This window comes from Cetorhinus maximus, chromosome 8, assembly GCF_964194155.1.
Source record: "Cetorhinus maximus chromosome 8, sCetMax3.hap1.1, whole genome shotgun sequence".
Classification (NCBI taxonomy): domain Eukaryota; kingdom Metazoa; phylum Chordata; class Chondrichthyes; order Lamniformes; family Cetorhinidae; genus Cetorhinus; species Cetorhinus maximus.
This window is the reverse complement of record NC_135886.1, coordinates 4,343,671-4,357,130: the sequence shown is the minus strand read 5'-3', so window position 1 is coordinate 4,357,130 and position 13,460 is coordinate 4,343,671. Positions and strand designations below refer to the sequence as shown.

The 13,460-nt window shown below is 41.5% G+C and overlaps 1 protein-coding gene across 2 annotated transcripts in view; it reads right to left on the bottom strand.

The window, feature by feature from the left end:
- Positions 1–13,460, bottom strand: part of LOC144683382 (uncharacterized) — a 34,155-nt gene that overhangs the window by 14,268 nt on the left and 6,427 nt on the right. For both annotated transcript variants that reach the window (XM_078546337.1, XM_078546338.1), the window contains exons 3-5: positions 9,835–9,940; positions 9,229–9,311; positions 5,960–6,103 (exon numbers count right to left, since the gene is read on the bottom strand). In XM_078546337.1, the coding sequence (XP_078402463.1) occupies positions 5,960–6,103; positions 9,229–9,311; positions 9,835–9,940 (333 nt within the window). The remainder of the gene's footprint in view (positions 1–5,959; positions 6,104–9,228; positions 9,312–9,834; positions 9,941–13,460) is intronic.

Below are 13,460 nucleotides of genomic sequence, written 5' to 3'. Positions count from 1 at the left end.
CAGCTATTGCTGTGAAAAACAGGGTGAACTGCTTAGTTGTTAACACAAAAACAGAATGCTTACAAAAGTTGATTTTCTGCTCGAAAGGAAAGGAACAGAGGTCATGAACTTTTGAGATTTAAGGAGTTGCCGAGGTGGGCCTTGCTGGTGTAAGTCAGGGGAACTACTTTTGAAGGACATGGGGAAGATTTGAACTGGTATGACAGGGAAAGGTGAGCCTGCTGCAAAGCTGGGAATAACTGGGTACTTAATCATGTTTTGCTACATGTCTTTCAGCAGCATGGTGTAAAGTAAAAATGTTTTGTACAGCATATTTCAATTGTTAATACATAGGAACATAGGACTGAGGAGCAGGAGTAGGCCATTTGGCCCTTTGAGCCTGCTCCGTCATTCAATATAATCATGGCTGATTTGGCTGTGGTCTCAGCTCGACCTTCCTGCCTGCCCCCTCCATAGCCCTCAACTCCCTCATTAATCAAAAATCTACCTTTGTTCAAGGATGAGTTAGATAAAACCTAGCCTCCAATACTTTCTGGGGAAGGGAATTCTGCAGGCTAATGGCCCTCAGAAAAAAATTCTCCTCATCTCTGCCTTAAAAAGTAGGCCTCTTATTCTTAAATTATGTTCCCCAGTTCTAGTCTCCCCCTCAAGAGGAAACATCCTCCAGGTATCCACCCTATCAAGTCCCCTCAAGGTCTTATACATTTCAATAAGATCACCTCTCTTCTAAACTCCAATGGGCATAGGCCCAACCTGTTCAATCTTTGTTCATAGGATAAGCCTTTTATTCCAGAAATGAACAAGTAAACCTTCTCTGAACTGCTTCTAAAGTTATATATTTTTTTCAAATAAGCAGACCAAAACTGCACACAGTACTCCAGATGTGATCTCACCAAGGTGCTGTACAGTTGCAATAAAATTTCCCTACTTTTATATTCCATCCCTCTTGCAACAAATGCCAACATTCCATTTGCCTTCCTAATCACTTGCTGTACCCCGTATACTAACTTTTAAGTGATTCATGTATCAGGACACCCAGGTCTTTCTGTACCATCGAGTTCTGTAATCTTTCTCCATTTAAATGATGCACTGCTTTTCTATTTTTCCTGCCAAAATGAAGTTGTTCACATTTACCCACGTTATACTCCACATGCCAAATTTTTGCCAACTCACTTAACCTGTCTATATTTCCTTTGCAGATTCTCTACTGCCTCTTGACAACTTGCTTTCCTGTGCCATTTCTTCAGTTTGGTGAATTAACTGCCTGTTAAGTAATGTTTGATCTATGTTGATTTTAGTTTGTTTATTGCAGTAAAAGTCTTAGAATGTGAACCGGTCACTGGGAAATTCGTTTTTGAAAAAAAAGCTATTGGTCTCTACAGAGATCATTAACAGGGTGCTCCTGTACTCCACCTAACTCCTGTTTTGCATCAGCATTTGTGGGAGCCCAGCTACTTCACAGTCACAGATGACCATGAGGCCAGCAACTAATCTTTCTTTCTATATATAAACTATAGCTATAACAACAGCAAGGGCATGGCAGCTAAAAGCACAACCCCTGGTTTAGGAAAGGGAAAAATTGACTGGCCCCTGCTCCTTAAATGTTCTATGTCAATTCTTACTGGCAGAAACCAAGACAATGCAATTGGGGATAGCACTGGGTACAGCAGCATATCCTCAAGAGTCAGTACCCTGCCACCACTCCTTAAGACCGATGCATGAATAAAAGATCTGGCACTTGTGTAATGGCACCTGTAGAATTTACCCCAGTGAGGAAGGTAATTTAGCAAGACACAAGGAAAAAAGTTGGGCAACAGGCCAAAACGTTCAGGTTCTACTCCCAGTCTATGCTGAGCTAGCTCAAACGTGACAAGCGGTATCAATATCTGGGATGAGGGGCAAAAAGGTTGGGGCCAGGCCTATTACAAACCAGTGACCTCTGCTAGGAGTATACATCTGGACGTTGGCCAAGGCCAGGAGGTAAGGCTTGAATGAGTGGAGTTAAAGCCTGGCAAAATATTAATGCTTTCAGAAGGAAAGAGGTGAAAAGGCAATTAGCAGAAAGTGGGAACAGGAGGCAAAAAACTACAAGTGTCTGAACTGAAAATACAATTTTGTTTTTTAAATTGCCATTTCCAAAGGTAAAAGTGTGCACAATATATTCATAATGAAAATATAAAAAATTACTCAACGCAAGGAAGCTCATCTGTCCAAAGAGAAGCAGCACTCCCCCTCCCACCAATCACGCTTTCTTCTTAAATATATTCATGGCATTTATTTCTGATTGCCCAGAGGTCCATCCTAAGTGTTAGCCGCTGTGTGCTAGGAATTGCCTGATGTTAGTCTTAAATTTCCAATTCACTAAATTAAACAGTAAGAGCGGGGTTCAATTTAATTTGAAATAATGTTCCAGGTTTAGCTGTTCCACACTCTACACTGTCACAAAACCCTGAAGGCCTTTTTGTTCCCTCTTTTGAAAGCTAAAAATTCCCAAGATTTTCTGTTCTTTCCTCATAACAGCTCCCCGATGCCAAGAATCTGTCTGGCAGATGCTCCCTGCAGAGACTCCAGGGCCTAAATGACTTGCCTGCGTTTGGTGACTAGAATTAGGTATAACATTGGAAGTCTTGTAAGAGATCTATACAGTTTAAACAAGCCAATTTCCTGTGGCATTGCCAGGCAAAATCAGAAAGTAGTGTATTTAGTACATTTTATGTATTGTACAACTTTCCTGTTGATTATGTGCCTATTTCTATAATCTATAAATATTGAAAAAAATCCCTAATTCATATTGATAGTGCAACGAAGGTTTAACAAAATATAGTGTAGCCCAAGAAAGTGAGGACCAACGAGTGATGAGATTTCCTAGTCACATTGTTCACTTGAACCAGTCAGCTTTGGAAGGTTGCCACAGAAAATCATTGAACTTCCTTGGGACCAGTGACAATAGTGATTATTCAAAGTGGCATACTCAGACCAGTCACAATTACTGTTGGTCAATGCTAGTTGGCATAATTAACATTTGAAGCAGCCACTGGCCAAATCAAATTAACAACAGAACACAGCTCATTGCAAAAAAAAAACAAAGGCTTCTGGATGCGACTCATCAACAACCCAAATCAGTTGCAACCAAAAACACAAGAGAACTTGCTGCACATTTGGGATGCCTGCCACCATTTTTGCCCCAAGTGCTCAGGAAGCTTCCAAAGCCTGAGAGAGCATTTAATTGAGAAAAAAAAACAGGATCACAGGTAATAAGCTTGTAGGCGGCAATGTGCTAAACCAGGACATATGCGTACCAAGATTCCTACAGATTAATGGTCATTTCTAGCCAAGTGAAAAGGCTCAAATTGAAATTTTTAGAAAAAGCTATGCATATGTATATATAGATATAAAAATGGAATTAATGCTAGGATCTAGTTACTGGATAATAAATACTACCCTGATGATGTCCCAGGTATATTTTTTAAAACACTTCACAGAAATAAAAATAATTAAAACTCAATTCTGAAGAGCTCCTTCACACGATGTGTGGGAAGAAAAGCAGATACTAAAGCTTAACCACCACTGCTTCCTAGCACTGGGTTTATTTTCACATGCAGTCAAAAAAATGAGTGTTTTTGCAGTTTTTAAACACCGTTTCATTATAACTGCTTATTAGCCTCAAAAATAACATGAACGAATGGAGCAGAGTGTAAGAACGTGAATGAACTTCTGGAAGATTCTAGATTTGATCCTTTGTTTTCAGCGAGTTAATTCATCTCAACCAATAGTAGCATGATAATAAGCTTTGGTGCCCATGGGCTTGGAAGATTGGAGTTAAGGGAAGAAAAGGAAATCAGAGAGAAACTCCTGTTTGAATCACTATCCAGTAACTGTTATGACAGAGTGCACACATGGACACTGCAGTGAAGTCTGACGCTGTAATCAGCCACGTCCTTAACAATCAGCCTGCAATGCTCAGTATCTGAGCAAATGATTTCTCAGCTAACGTAGCGGTACCAGTGGAACCGTACCCAGCACAAGTCACCACCTGCAGAACAGGAGAGCAAAAAAGGAGATAAAGTCGCGGGCATGGTGAGGGGCAGTGGGGTAAAATGGGGAGGAGAGGGAAGAACACTGTAAAATTGGAAGATACATACCTGGGACACATCTACAGGTAAGTACTTACCATTCAGGAGTACTTACTATAATTACCTTCTTTAAAATAGAAGTTGTTTGGAGACTGGAGTTATCCTTTAAGCAGCAATTCCAGGAACCCAGAAAGAAGAAAAAAATGCCGCATTGCCAAAAATTATTATACACACAAAGTTGAGTATGAATGTTTTTTGTCATTTGACTAACTTCTTTGAAAATATTATATTTAAATACAATTATACCTGGATACCTGTCCTGAAGGACACCCACATGGCCAGCTTCTAATCACCACCTTCGGAAAACTGATTAAATTCCCACCCAATGGTTATAAAACATTGTATGAACTAGTAATGAAGAATAAGATCGATGCAATATAACTCTGGGAAGGATTTTTCATAAATCAATGAACAGTAAGCTGAAATGACAGCCTGGGATCTGGCCCATTACAGCCAACTGTTCCCCTGCATGTCTTCACTTTGTTCAATTATTGTGGACTATTAAGAGTTTTGAATAGGTAGCTCTGTACTGCCTCACAAAGCACAGGAACCCCAGTGTGCGCAATTCCAGAGCACACACAGGATCCCTGTTGAATTATCAAACGTGGCACTTAAAGTGTGCGCAAGGGTAAGCAATAAAAAGTGTCGTCACTAGGTTGTTCTCAAACAGCCCTATCTAGCAGTTAAAAGCAGCACAAAAGCTGTGGGAGCTCCATCTTAACTGTTTCAGGTATGTAGCCAGATAATGAAAATAAAAAGAATTGGACAACACATCAAATTACAGACAACAAAAAATGTGTATTCTTTTAACAAATTATCTATCCATTTGATAGTCCTTATGAAAAATTAATGTAGATGACCTTACACTACCTTGCATAGCGGAACTCTCCGCCATGCTCCCCACCACCCGACAGCTCTAGATTTATTAATGTCAGTGAGTCAGAGGTCAGAAAGTTGCAGATGTGGAGTGTGCTGAGGGACAGCTGACAAAAGTTTGCTGCTCCGAATGATTATCCAGTGACTCCTGTTAGAACTGCTTGAGTATGGATGCAGGGCAAAGACAAGGTTAAACTTTGCTGTGGTGGATGCGCGCAGGGTTTTGACTCCTGCACGTAGAAGGGAATGGGCAAAGGTGAAGAGGAAGAACACAAAATTCATCAGTGAAAAAAGTTAGTTCTGACACAAAGCTTTTATACTGATCTTGATTTTTTGGGCTAAATGTACTGTTTCATTGGGCCTTACAGACCATGAAGATCCCAGCTCTGATCCCTTAATCTGCATGGAGTTTATTGACTTTGGCTAGCATCCTAGGACCAGGTACAGGAGTAAAAAAAATCAGTGAGGGTTTCAGCTCTTGATAGCTACACAGTAAGCACCAACTGAAATGTTCATGTCAAGTAAGGGCAGGGTTAGGGTTAACAGTCAGGGTAGAGCTGTTACAACAAACAAATCTTAGCCAAGCTTTCAACTAACTAGCCTTGCTCTATATATAAGGTTGTATTTTTTGTACAGTAGGCTGTTGCCTGTGCAATATAAATGAATTTTACTATAAATCCAGGCATCATGAAAAGTGCCCTATCTTTCACCAAAAGTCATGCACACTTTTTTAGCCCAATTTGCACTTCACAAGAACCACAACTGATGGACATTCCACAACACAACCCACCTGCAGCCCATTCCTCAGGTTTTTGAGACGTCCTTTTCTTTTTTTTGGCTTTGGTTCCCATCTCCTGTCATCTTTTCTGGGGAGCTCTCAGGTACCATCACCAATTTCAATCTCTTTATCACTACCTATTTCCTCATCTTAAACACGTGGGACAACTTACCTTCAGCAGCTTTCCTGGGCTTTTTGGGTGTTCTTTTTTCTTTCTTCTCTGCTTTAGTCTTTTTTCCTTTTTTGCCCTTTTTCTTCGAAGCCTCATAATCGCTGTCACCATGGTCCAAATCTTCCTCACTCCCCATGTCCTCATCTGAAAGTAAATTACAGAACACTTCTTACAAAAAGCAAATTGGACTAATCATTTCACGAACTGCATTGGCAGATGTCTTATGCCAGTCAGACAGAGAACACTAAATCAGGTAATCCTAGTACTGAAACTGGGACAATGTCTCTGCCTTTGTTGCCAAATGAGCATGATCATTCATAATATTTTTTTACAAAAGTAGATGGAGGGGAGGAAGAAGGTAAACGGAACAGTGAAGATTGACAGAACAATCCACTAATAGCTGAGCCCAATGGCAGGAGTTAATCACTTCTAATCAAACCAGAACTACCAATCTGGTCGGGTGGCCTGCATCAGTACATCAACCAATACTGTTTCTTTTGGGATATATATTTGTTTCTTTAGTACATGTAAGTGAGGAATGATAAATCACACAACATTTTTCCAGGCTAACCTATAACGTTAAGGTTAACTGCATTACAATGCTTCACTGTTCTAAGGGGCAGTGAGGTAGTCAGTTCAAAGTACAGCCAGTCTTATTTCTTCTGGCCAGGTCACTTTTTTTAGTCAAGCCAGATTTCAAGGACTCTTGAAAGATGCCTTCCAATGTTCCCTATTTACAAGATAGTTAACTAAATAAAGACTGCAGCATTATATCCTGGCCATTGTTTTGGTCAAGACTTTGCTATAAGTGTTAACATTTCTGTTAAGGTAGAAAGATGTAAGTTAGTTATAACAAAACTGAGACTTTCTGGACTGTGGACTGATGCTTCTAAACTATTAAAATTAGTTATTTTTAAATGTGAAACATTACTTTTTTATTCATTCATGGGATGTGGGCGTCGCTAGTTAGGCCAGCATTTATTGCCCATTCCTAAATGCCCTTGAGAAGGTGGTGGTGAGCTGCCTTCTTGAACTGCTATAGACCATGTGGTGTAGGTAAACCCACAGTACTGTTAAGGGAGGGGGGGGCGGGGGGGAGAGTTCCATGATTTTGACCTAGTGACAGTGAAGGAACGGCAATGTACTTCCAAGTCAGGATTGGTGAGTGGCTTGGAGCGAACTTTTAGGTAGTGGTGTTCCCATGTGCCTGCTGCCCTTGTCCTTCTAGATGGTAGCGGTCGTGGGTTTGAAGGTGCTGTCTACGAAGACTTGGTGAGTTCATGCAGTGCATCTTGTAGATGGTACACACTGCTGCCACTGTGGGTGGTGGTGGATGGATGTTTGTGGATAGGGTGTGAATCAAGCGGGCTGCTTTGTCCTGGAGTGTTGTCGAAGCTTCACTTATCCAGGCAAGCGGAGAGTATTCCATCACAATCCTGACGTGCCTTGTAGATGGTGGACAGGCTTTGGGGAGTCAAGAGGTGAGTTACTCGACGCAGGATTCCTAGCCCCTGACCTGCTCTTGTAACGATAGTATTTATATGGATAGTCCAGTTTAGTTTCTGGTCAATGGTAACCCCCAGGATGCTGATTGTGGGGGATTCAGCGATGGTGATACTATTGAATGTCATGGGGCAATGGCTAGATTCTCTCTTGTTGGAGATGGTCATTGCCTGGCACACATGTGGCACGAATATTGCTTACCACTTGTGAGCCCAAGCCTGAATATTGTCCAGGTCTTGCTGCATTTGGACATGGACTGCTTCACTATCTGAGTCGCCGCAATGGTGAACATTGTGCAATCATCAGCAAACATCCCCACTTCTGAACTTATGATGAAAGGAAGGAAGCAGCTGAAGGTGGTTGGGCCTAGGATGCTACCCTGAGCAACTCCTGCAGTAATGTCCTGGAACTGAGATAATTGACCTCCAACAACCACAACCATTTTCCTTTGTTCAAGGTATGACTCCAAACAGGAGAGTTTTCCCCAATTCCCATTGACTCCAGTTTTGCAAGGCCTCCCTAATGCCACACTCAGTCAAATGCTGCCTCGATGTCAAGGGCAGTCACTCTCACCTCACCTCTGGAGTTCAACTCTTTCGTCCATTTTTGAACCAAGGCTGTAATGAGGTCAGGAGCTGAATTGCTCTGGCGGACTGAGCAGGTTATTGCTAAGCAAGTGCTGCTCGATAGCACTGTTGATGACCCCTTCCATCACTTTACTGACGATCAAGAGTTAACTGATAGGGTGGTAATTGGCCGGGTTGGGTTTGTCCTGCTATTTGTGTACAGGACATACCTGGGCAATTTTCCACATTGCCGGGTAGATGCCAGTGTCGTAGCTGTACTGCACTGCTGCCATTTGCTACTTCATAATCAGGTTAATCGCTCAGGACTGGATGCAAACCGCAAGACACACCCACCCAAGAGGCTTGAAAAATAGTATGAGAAAGAAACAAAACAATAGCAGAACAAGCATGCAGAGACACAATCAATCAACTGCAAAGATAAACCAAGAGACGTGCATATATACGTAAAACAGGGAAAAACAAGACCAAAAAAAAAGAAAAATGCAACCACTGGCACAGAAAACTACTTCTGATGTGTCCTATTTGGTGGCCTTTTAACATGAACATTTATAATTCACTTCTGCCATTGATCTTGTAACAAAAAAACTGCAGCAAATCGCTGTTAAGTTTTACTCTGCTTGAATTTCAAGCAGAGGGGCATGAGAGTTCAGACCTCTCTGTAGATACAAGAAAGCAGTCACCTTGCATAAAACATGTTTTGTAAAGTTATGTTGTCAAGATTTCAGATGAAAATTCCCCATTGCTAAACTTTTGTAAACTAGAAATTACTAGAATTCTGTTTCATATGATGTAAAGCGGCTGACAAGCATTCAACAATTTGAGTGTCAAATGAAAAAGTCACGCCTCATTTTCTCTCTATCGCCAATTTCTTTAATTAATTTTAATTATTTTTCTTCAAGATCCATCAGTTTTGCTATTATAACCATCAGCTAAGGATGACAAACTGTCCTGGTTGAAAACATTGTTCCATTGATTAAGTGTCCCACCAGCGAAAGACTTTACTCTATAAATCCCCATCATCAGCTGATCAAATTCCGAACAATATGTAGGCATGTCACCTCCAGGAATAATCAAAACCTAGAAATGCAGAGAGCTATGAGACATACAACTACACTTACATTAGGTTGCTTCCTTCGGTCTGACCTTTAACCTGTACCATACAGTTTAATGTAAACCCACCAGGTGAATGGGATGCCTCCTTCTTTGACAGGGCAATGGCAGCCTTCAGGTCCTTCTCATACAGCTTGTCATCGGATTCCTCACTGCCAAATAAATGAGTATACAGGTCAACACAAGAGATTTACGTAGATTGTCCCAATAAATGTCAATCTGCAACTTTTGCCCCAATTTTGACAATGTTAAATTGTGTCAATAAACAAATCCTTGGTTCTAGTAACAAACCCATGAAGAAGAGTTTCAAACTGCCAAAAATTACTTGTACTTGACATCCACCCATACACCTTGAAAATAATCTCTTGTGGTCATTAAGGTCAAGGGATACCAATACTTCCTGCAAGCCAGATGAATGGGGAATATAAACTTGTGCCTCAGAGCAGAAACAACATGCTTACCAACAATATGCTCACTAACAGCATTGCTGCACTACACCAAGAAACCACAACATAGCGGTATATGACTTTCTACACCAGAAAAGAAATCAAAGTCTGTCTTCTACACCTAGCCACATATACCCAGATAATGCAATCCCTCAGAAATGTAACAATTTAAAAGATAATCCTACAAAATGAAAAAGATGGACACTGAAGGAGTTCTCATAAATGTTACCTTTCATCGCGTGCATTTTTTGCAGACTTTCGTTTGTTTTTTCCTTCCCTGGGAGATGCTCGTGCTCTCTTAGCAGGAGGGGGCGAATCTCTTCCATAAGCTTCATCTGCAAATAGAGATTCTGGTTAATTTTGCTATTTTTTCCAATTCCTTGGATCCACTATGACAAAAAGAATGATGCAGTTTAAGGTTGGGAGAGAAGGGAAAAACCTTATTCAAAAACATGAGGTTAATACCCAAAGACAGGCAGCCAATGCATTTGAACTGAGATTCACATCCAAGTATAAAAGCACCACTCCCCTCCACCTGGCTAAGCTTGTTCTCTCAGTGAACAATTTCTCCTTTAACTTGTCCAATTAAAAGTTGTGGCTATGGGTACCCACATGGGCCCCAGTTATACCTGTCTTTTTATGGGGTATGTGGAACATACCCTGTTCCAGTGCTACTCGGGCCACAACTCTTTTTCAGTGCATCGATGACTGTATCAGTGCTGCTTCATGCTCTTGTCTGGACTTGGAAAAAATTGATTTGCTTCCAATTTCCACCCCTCTCACCTTCACATGGTCCATCTCCAATACTTCCCTTCCTCAACTTCTCTGTCTCCATTTCTGGTGATAGACCATCTACAAATATTCATTGGAAAAACTCAGCAGGCCTGGCAGCATCGGCAGAGAAGAGCAAAGTTGACGTTTCGAGTCCTCATGACCCTTCAACAGAACTAAGTAAAAATAAGGAAGGGGGTGAAATATAAGCTTATATTTCACCCCCTTCCCTATTTTTACTTAGTTCTGTTGAAGGGTCATAAGGACTCGAAACGTCAACTTTGCTCTTCTCCGCCGATGCTGCCAGACCTGCTGAGTTTTTCCAGGTATTTCTGTTTTTGTTTTGGATTTCCAGCATCCGCAATTTTTTGTTTTTATACCAACATTCATGACAAGCTCACCAACTCCCACAGCTACCTCCACTACAGTTCCTCACACCCTGCTTCCTTTAAGGACTCAACCCCATTCTCTAGGTTCCTCCGCCTCTGTTCTGATGATGCTACCTTCCAAAACTGTGCTTCTTTCATGACTTCCTTTTTCCTTAACCAAGCATTCTCACCCACTGTGGTTGACAGGGCCCTCAACCGTGTCCGGCCCATCTCCCGCACCTCTGCCCTCACTCATTCCCCTCCCTCCCAGAACCATGAGAGGGTCCCCCTTGTCCTCACTTTTCAACCCACCAGCCTCTGCATTCTTAGAATCATCCTCCACCATTTCCGCCAACTCCAGCATGATGCCACCGCCAAACACATCTTCCACTCACCCTATGTCAGCATTCGGTAGGGGCTACTCCCTCCATGACACCCTGGTCACACGCAATCACCAACCCCTTTACCTCCTCTCTCCTCACCGTTCAAGGTTCCAAACACTCCTTTCAGGTGAAACAGTGCTTCACCCCTTCAATGCAGTCTCCTTTGCATTGGGGAGACTAAACGCAGACTGGGTGATCGCTTTGCAGAACACCTTTGCTCAGTCCACAAGCATGACCCAGACCTTCCTGTCGCTTGCCATTTCAACACACCATTTTGCTCTCATGCCCACATGTCCATCCTTGGCTTGCTGCAGTGTTCTATTGAAGTCCAACGCAAACTGGAGGAACAGCACCTCATCTTCCGATTAGGCACTTTACAGCCTTCTGGACTTAACATTGAGTTCAACAACTTCAGACCATGAATTCTCTCCTCCATTTGCACCCCCTTTTTAATCCTACTTTAAAATTTTATTTATTTATTTTATCCTTTTTCCCCAACCGCCCTTTCCCACCTCACCCGGCCATCTGTCACTTGCTTTTATGTTTTGCTTTCACAGAGATCTGGCCCTTGTTCTGCTATTTTACCTTTATGCCACTATTAGCACCTTCTTTAGGTCCTTAACGCTACCATCAACACCCCCTTTGTCCTGTGTCCATGACATCTTTGTCAAATTTTTCCTTAGCTCCCACCTACCCCTGATCTTCTTTCTATTTTGCTCCACCCCCTCAAACAGTATAAAATCCATCACATTTCTACTTCTCTTTAGCTCTGAGGAAGAGTCATAAGGACTCAAAACATTAACTGTTTCTCCACAAATGTTGCCAGACCTGCTGAGTTTTTCCAGCATTTTCTGTTTTTATTTCACATCCAATTCATTGCTACCCAAAATGTTTTATGATTATGTGACTAAAGCAAGCAAATGCGGTAAACATGATACATGTATAGAAATGCAGCATTCAGAAAGCAAACTTCTGAAGGCTGTGACAACAAACGGCTATCGTGAGATTTCTTGCCACATCAATTGTTTTCTTTTCCACAGTAATTCACTATAGTGTCAGCATCCTGATGTTTTTAAATTTTAAAAGTGTCTAATGGAACACAGAGGTCCAAACTGCTACAGGTCCTGGCAGCTCAGTTTTACAGAAACTGCTGGCTACACAGAGTTCCATAAAAAAAAACTTAAGAATTATCTGAAAAACAAAAAGAAATGGACTGCGAATAAGAGGGGGTCAGATATGAAGATAAATTCATTTGATGCAGAACAGAAACAAGTGGGAAGACAGCAACTGGGACAGGGTTGCAATCAATTGGCAGGTCAACAAAGATGGGTTGAATCAAACATATGATTGGATTACTATAACCGTACATGTGAGCAAATTAATAATATAGAACTCCAAAGATTGTTTAATTTTTGTGTTCGCATTGCCATTTAATAAAACAGTTCACATGCAAGGATTAATGCTAATCTGTACATTGTTGACATGCTGATCAATTTTCATTTTTAAAACCAATCTTCCCTTGATGGCACGGACTCCTGCGAAGGTATGATTCAGTAGGGAACAAAACCTCTTGTAACCTCACCAAGTGACTCACACTTGATGTACAAGTCAGAAGGGGGGGGCTATTCAATCACGGTGATATATCATAACCATACATGATCCTGTCCTTAACCCATGCTACCAACAAGGTCAGGATAGTAATCAGAATGACAGATCCAGCCAATTTTACCCTCCTCACCCATGAACTAGTGGAGAACTGTTGTCTTTCAGCAAAAATCTGGTAGAGATCAACTAACATGGCAAAAAAACAGGGATTCAGAGAACCACTGGGCCTATGTCAGCCAATGAGTAATCACACCTGCTTGAATTTTGCAATAGGAATAATGGTGAGGCTAACTGTAGCCACCGTTATCATCACAGAAGGGGGCCATTTCGACCATCATGTCTGCATAGGCTCTTCGAATGAGCATTCTCCTGCCTTGACAGGAACTTCTAGAGTAAACAGAAAACGCTGGTAATAATCATCTGTGGAGAGAAACAAGGTTAACATTTCAGGTCGATAGCCCTTCACCAGAATCAGTTCTGATGAAGGGTCTTCGACCCACAAGTTAACTCTGATTCTCTCCACAGATTCTGCCTGACCTGCTGAGTATTTTCAACATTGTGTTTTGATTTCAAATTTCCAGCATCTGCAGTATTTTGCTTTTGTGTTGTAGTAGCAACTTCTAGTGCCTGCACGTACACAGTAAAACAATGAACTTTGAAAGTTGCTGTCTGACTTGCCTTGCTCCTTCACAAGCTTCGGAGAGATTTGGCACGAAAACATTTTTAAA